Source organism: Nicotiana sylvestris, chromosome 2 (genome assembly GCF_000393655.2).
Source record: "Nicotiana sylvestris chromosome 2, ASM39365v2, whole genome shotgun sequence".
In the NCBI taxonomy this organism is placed as follows: Eukaryota; Viridiplantae; Streptophyta; class Magnoliopsida; order Solanales; family Solanaceae; genus Nicotiana; species Nicotiana sylvestris.
The window spans coordinates 192,330,800-192,338,453 of record NC_091058.1 but is presented as its reverse complement, the minus strand read 5'-3'; the positions used below and the strand labels follow the sequence as shown (position 1 = coordinate 192,338,453).

The 7,654-nt window shown below is 38.6% G+C and overlaps 1 protein-coding gene across 1 annotated transcript; it reads right to left on the bottom strand.

Annotated features, from left to right (window-relative positions):
* Nucleotides 1-7,011: 7,011 nt before the first annotated feature.
* On the bottom strand, nt 7,012-7,353 carry LOC138886099 (uncharacterized). The gene has a single exon (XM_070167130.1). It carries the CDS (start codon nt 7,351-7,353, stop codon nt 7,012-7,014), a length of 342 nt encoding a protein of 113 aa, XP_070023231.1.
* Nucleotides 7,354-7,654: the final 301 nt, after the last annotated feature.

Sequence of the window (7,654 nt, the reverse complement as noted above, 5' to 3'; positions counted from 1 at the left end):
TTATGCGAAATATTGATACGGGAATGGGACAACAAGTAGTTAGTAGTTGATTTAAGAAGAGCCTAGCTATGGCTAGACAAGAGGATACATACAAATCAATAGATCATGCAAGATCAACATAGGGAACCCCAATATGGGGAATTCAGCCTAACCGTTATAACATCATAATCCTTGAAATATATCCATATAGGAGTTTGGGAAGTTAAAAGGTACCGTATGAGTGTTACGGGAATAAAAAGGAGTGCCACCATAAATATAGTCAAAATATTAGTCCAGAAGTAACCCTACAAGCACAAGGGCATAGAGATAAGTAACTACGGGTAATTATAGGTAAGGAAGAACATCAAAAGTTCCATCAGGCATACGATGTGATAAGCTCGTAGCCTTATAAGAGTCAGAGGATCCCCCCTAAGTACTGCAATGAAAGACTAGTTGAGGAAATAAGGAAGAAGGCTTCAACTAAAGCATAGTGACCTAGAGAGGAAATGGTTGTGTAACAACAGTCTAACTACAAAAATTGTATGCACTCCAAAGGAAAGTTGCACCTACCATGGCTAATGAGCTGGGAGTAAAACCAAAAGTAATATTCGAGACCATATGAGTTGCACAAAAACTTTGGCATGCGTGAGAACTCGGATAAGCTAAGTATGCATGCAAAAGAGGGCAAAAAGACCTAGAAAAGTAATTCCTTATGTTTGAAGAAAGCTAAAACGGAACGAAAGGAATTATTCGATTAATGATCAGTCGTAGAAGACTCCAGTATAAGCTAAAAGAAGGAATTGGCTCCAGGTCATAGACAAAGGATTGAATCATTAGAAGATTATATCGTGGTTTTCCATAGCGTCCATAAAAGCCTAAAGTAATAACTAATACCATGAACCGCAGATCAGGAGATAGCTTAAGCCTACATAAAGGCTGATCAGAAGGAAGAGGAAACTAAAGAGTTACATCAACTAAGTAAATTAGGAATCTGCTTATTGGACCCAGAAAGTTACAGACATCATGATTGAGAACATTGTAGAATCACTCTTAATATAAGAGGTACAAGAGAAATAGTACGGTAGCCATAATCTATAATGGCTAGACGATTGAGCTAGTTAGAAGAGTACCAGTATGGAGCTGCCACCAGATTGTGTATGCACCAGAGGTGCAAGTATTATAAGAGAGCTTCAAGTTGTGGATGTGATTATACATATGTAGAAGGGAGGTCATGAAAGAGATAGAAGATATGGTGTTAGACTTTAAGATAAGTAAGGTAAAGGTAGACAACGTACGAGATACTCAAATACAAAAGGTTGTGAATAGTCCTCACTTCGGATAAAAGGCTAGAAGTGCGGGGATTCAGTATCTTGGAATAATAGCGGCATCGTCAGTAACATATCTTCCAGCCTATGGTCTAGGTATCAAGAAGCCTGATTAAGAGAGTAAAGAAGAGTTATAGACGATGTGATGTCTCAATTGATGTTCCAAAATGACATAAGGAAATGTATGATGAAAGCAGGTCGAAAGGTTGCGAGTAATAAAAATAGATATGTGTAGGTCACAAGTTATTGTACGGTAAAGCGACAAGGTTCTAGAATACATGAGTAAGGATAAGAAAGGGCGAGTGAGAAGGTAACGAAAATGAATAAGTCCTCAGGATTAAGCCCATGAAAACAGGAAGAGCAGAATGTTTTTCTAAGTTATACAAAGCTCACTATAGCCTGAATGAACTCAAGGGAGTATAAGACTAATAGCATTTAGAAGAGATGGAATGTTGCCCTGGTAGTAGAATGAGGGTGTAAGTGTAATAGATAAAGGACAACGTTTGGGCCTTCAATTGAGTAATGATCTGACGAAGAAAATAAAGGGATATCATGAATTGGACAGGATTAAAATAGCAACGTAAGGTGAATCACATTGGGATACTATGAAATACGGTTATGCAAGTATAGTATCGTATCACCCAGGTGGATCAGAAAAATAACTTCAAATATTCCACAATGCAACATGAGCCCTAGTGATTACGTAAGAGGTTCCAAGTTATCAGTGGTATATTGTAGATCAATATTTAGGTGAATCAATAATGGATGGATAAGAGTTACAAAATATGAGATGAGAGTAAGCCGTCATTCTTAAGATGAATAGTAATGAAGAAGCATTAAAGAACTTAGATCTATACATATATGATAAGCAGCGAAAGAGTAACCTGGAATTTGGTAGAAGACCTCAGTAACGATAAATCGAAGTAAGAGTTATGGTATAGTATGACATACCTAGATATGGTAAAAATCATGCGGTTAGATAACCGGTTCTATGAAACAAGATGTAGCAATAATTGTAATTTCAACAAAATACTGAGCAAAGAACTTTAGTATACCTATAAATTCCCAGAGGGACATTTCATCTAGCTCTATATATGTTTGCGAAGTGAGGCCTAGAGATTGGATAGAAGCTAGAGGAAAAAGGGAGAAGAGTCGCATAGGCGCACTTACAAGGTCAAAGTAGTACAAGCTGCATGATAAGAGGTAGCAACAGTTACGAGATTGGAAAGGTTTCGACCACAAGTCATGGTATGAGAAAGAAGACTAAAGGGGGGAATACTCTAGACTTTGGAATTATTCACACAACGGTCGCCTAGATGACAAGGAAAGTACTAAAGTATTCAAAATACATAAGTTATGGAAATGATAAGTGCACCAGTCAACATTCGAGGACGAATGTTCCAAAGGGGGAATGATGTTACACCCCATGTTTTCGTACATGAAAGTATGCAATATGTAAATTGATATAAGCTCAGAAATGAGATTATTTTGAGATTATAAGCATTATGCTATATCAAACAAATGATGAGTAAATTTGTGAAGGTGAGAGGGTAAGCAAATCAAAGAAAATGAATTTTTGTCAAAATTTGACATGTTGGGATAAAATATGTCTCGAGCTAAAATACCTGATATTTATGGAGTAGTGTCATACAAGGTACCATATGATCATGATAATACGGTGTATAAGGTGTATTAAAAGTGAATAGTATTTTAAGTAATTTGAGATAATTCTTAATTATGTGGATAAGGATATTATTGGGGTTGCCACATGGCATTAAGCCACGCCAAGTGGCACCAACATGCATGATGAGTCAAAAGACTTAAGTTGCCACATAAGGATCTTTTGGATGACTACCTTGGTGTCTTATTTAGGAATGTGAATTAGAGAAACAAACAACTTTATAAATGTATATGGAGCTAAAGCTACTTTAATCCATTATCACGTAAGGATGCAAAATTTTCCAAGAAGATTAAACAAATGGCTTAGAAACATACAATCTTATTTGCTTGTATGTTTCCTTACTTGATAACATTGCTTGCAAAGACTAGCAATGTTGGATACTCTAACAGAGGAATTCTCAATGAATGAATTCATATGAATTTCATAACGCTACAGCAATGTGAGATGCAATTCGGAGGGAGCACGGTGCAATCTTTCTCAAGAATATCATATGGATTTTTCCCTACTTCGATCTGCAGTTACATGTTGTCGCAAATGACATGTGTTAGAGGGATTATCAAAAGAATCGGCTCAGGTATGTTAAGGCTATTCATTCTTTCTTTTTGGCATGATCTATACGACACGAACGAAAGAGCAAATACACAGTTTCCAGAAATGAATCTATTCATAGAAATACTAGAGATACTTATGTTCTTGATTCTCCATGTGTCATATTACTCTATCATCTATTCATGGGTCTCAAAAATACGTAAGTTGGTAAAGTTTATGTCATGATATTAATTAGAGGCATAATGGCCTTATGACGTACTGAGAGATTTTATTAACGTATTTCATATGCATTTCATGCATTTACACATACACATTGTCCCATGACCAGATGGCATTATATACGTATGTATATGTGTATATATACATATATATATATATATATATATATATATATATATATATATATGGGATATGGGAAAGGTTATGGCGTTATATATGCACTACCACCTGATCAGCTGGTATACGTTGATGATTTTGACCACAGTAGTCGAGATGGCATGATGGGATGCCCTCAAAAACCTGATGAGGTTATGAAACATGTACCTATGTATGACATGACATTCATACGTATATGCATGACGCTATAATTATTTCATGAATTACAGAGTTATCCAGGCTTACAGGTTAAGTAATTTATTCTATATTTCTTTCATGTCTGTTATGTACTTATTTATGTGCCTTACATACTCGGTACATTATTCTTACTGACATCCTTTTTGCCTGGGGACACTGCATATCATGCTCGCAGGTCACGATAGACAGGTTGAGAGCCTTCCAAGTAGGCTATCAGCTCAGCGGAAAATATTGGTGCGCTCCATTTGCTTTGGAGTTACTTATTTGGTTAGTGTGATTTAGACGTGTATAGTTTGGTATGGTGGGACTCTATCCCGACCTTTATGAAAATTATGTATTCTTAGAATCTTGTAGACAGATATCATGTATGTAAAAGATTGTATGGCCTTGTCAGTCTATGTTCAGTGTATGAGTGACTATTTTGGTCATATAGGCCCGTACGTCTTATGTATAAGTTGGTATCACATGTTATATTCTACTTATCTCACGACAGCCTTCCAGCTCAGTTATCTCTGATAGTATGACATGAAAATGTATGTTATGTTGGTACTCGATTAAGTAAGGTACCGAGTGCCTATCGCGGCCTATCGGTTTGGGTCATGACAGATCCCCAGCTACCTGAATATAATCTGCCCCAACTCAATCTTTATGCATGTTATGATGCATGCAATAAGGAGTGCCTTGTCAATGTTTATGTCAGTTTCATTCCTAGTCGACATCAGAAGGGAGCAGACAAAACTAAGCCAATATCGACCATCCTTTGTGAGATCCTGCTTGTAAATATTTTGGCCTGGGTCGATCCAGGAGGGTTTCCCCTTTGCTACGATAGATGCAATCCAGGCACGCTCATTTTCCTTGTTGGATACTTTGGCATCATACTCACTGTGCCTGACGACCAATCCTCAAAGTATAGGTCATTAATGATGGCGTCACACCCCTCGAACTTGGACAAATTGTGCAAATATCTTGTTCCTCTTTTGCTCAGCATTCCTTGAGGCACCATAAGAAGCATAAAACTCCTGTACAAGTGTCTCAGTATACTCATCTGGGACTTTAGTGAAGAACTCCCATTTCCACTTCTTAATGTTCTCGATCACATGAGGGTAGTGCTCCTTCATACCATTTAGACTCAACTACTTCTCCACAAGAATCTTTTTCTTTGTTAGCCCTTCTTTGTACAGGTTCATGGAGTCTGTGACTCCAAATCTGAGATTTAGATCCTCCCCAATCTTCCATCGTGACTCAGTATGTAGGTCAATAGATGGCTTGAGGTCACTCTGTGCCTCCTCCTCTTTAGGCTGGGAGGAGTGCTCAGAAGTGCTGTAGTTTGTCTGAGGCCGTGGATGGTTGGACTGTTGTGCTTGTTGGCTTAGGGGAGCAGCCCAATTCCTTCCACGAATGGGTGGTGATCGTGTTGAAATAGACTTCTTTGGTGCCATTCCTTTTAATGAAATATTGTATGAGTGGGTGAAATAGCATAGGAATCACATTGAGAAAAAATTGAATGAAGCTAGTAACTTTTGCGATGGGTTATGCGATTGCATAAACACTATGCGAACCTCAAACCCATCATAGATTTTCAATACTCTGAAGGCAAAATAATTATGCGATCGTAAAATGGGTTGCAGACTACATTTTTCAATCGCAAAGTGGTTGCATTTTTGCTTAATAATTAGGCAATTTAACTGACTTTGTCCGCTATAATTCTGCGAGCCACAAAAATGGTATGCGAATGCAAACCCCATCGCAGACCCATTTTGCATCAGTCCTCCTAGGGTTATTTTTGCGATGACTTTGCGGACTGCAAACTAATTATACGGGCCGCAAAGATCATCTTCTTCAGTTTTAAACAAGTTCACCTCATTCAAAATGCTCACCTCTAAATAATGCTCACCTCAATCACAAATTCTCATCTCAAATTACCCACCCAGATTCCATAGCACGGGCTTTAAAGGAAGGGGGAGGAATGGGGTTTAAGAAATTCCTAATTATACTATATAGCTACCTACTCTCAACCAATTTCCTCACCCTAATATCGACATTAATCTTAGGGAAATGGGGAATCAGGGGAAATGACCATGGGAACTCAGAAATGAGGAAGAAGCATGCAACACAACCACGAGAGAGAGAGGGAGAGAATCATACCAGATAGTTGAGCAAGCTGATGTGAACGAGGTGAGTAATCTATGCAAGTCCGATCCTCTTCATGTGATTGTGTGTGTTTTTTTATCTTTTCTCTTTTCTTTCCTTGCTTTTTTTTTGCTTTTGTTTTTGATCATGTTTCAGTGCTTGTGCGTGACCTGAGTGAGGGTGTGACTAATATGCGAAAAGTGTTAGGGTTTCTGTACCTGTGCGTTTCGCGGCGGGTAAGTCTATCGAATAACATATTATGCGGTTGCATATGTGTTGTGCGATGGATTGATGACTGGGTTTCCCAACCTTACTTTGCGATGCGTTCTACGGTTGCAAAGTTGTTATGCAGGCCGCATAAGTGGAAATCTTACCGCATTTTTAATGACCCAATTTGTCAATTTTTCTGCCTGTGTCTGCGATGACTATGCGGTTCGCAAAGTCATTATGCGACCGCATATTTGCGGTAAACCATTGACCCTTATTTCCTTCATTTACCTCAGCATGAGCACCATAATTATCATATTTTGGACTATCTGCATTCTAGCACACATGTCAACCTACTCAACACTATCAACTAAACCTACATAAATGAAAAACTAACAAAAGTGTGTTACCACACATGGGTTACCTCCCAAGAAGCGTTTGATTTAACGTCACGGCACGACGATGTTGACCCTATTTGGGATATTCATTGGTGGGGGCTATTGTTGGACTATCCTTTAGAGCAAATTATTCTATCAAATGCCTTTCTCTGGTGGTACCGAGGTAATGCTAGACTCGTTGACCATTCACTTTGAATGTTCGAGTTCCATCCTGCGACGCCAATTCAATAGCACCATAGGGGGATACACTCATAACTTTGAACGGGCCAGACCATTTGGATTTGAATTTGCCTGGATAAAACTTGAGTTTTAAGTTAAAGAGTAAGACCAAGTCACCGGAATTGAATTCCCGCTTCAAAATCTTCTTGTCATGGACAAACTTCATTCTCTCCTTATACACGGCTGCACTCTCATAGGCATGGAGACAGAATTCTTCCATCTCATTGAGTTGTGTCATTCTCAGGTTGGCAGCTTCGGCACGGTCAAGATTCAACTTCTTCAATGCCCACATGTCTTTGTGTTCAAGCTCTACCGGCAAGTGACACGCCTTACCAAAATCCAACCAGTATGGTCAGGTGCCAATGGGAGTCTTAAATGCCATGTGATATACCCACAACGCATCATCTAGCTTCCTTGACCAGTCAGTTCTATTTGCATTGACAATTTTTGCTAGGATGTTTTTGATTCCCCTGTTAGAGACTTCAACCTGATCACTCGACTTAGGATGATAAGGTGTGGACACCTTTTTCTTTACGCCATACTTTTCAAGCAGCCTGATGAAAGCCTTGTTGCAAAAGTGAGAACCACCATTA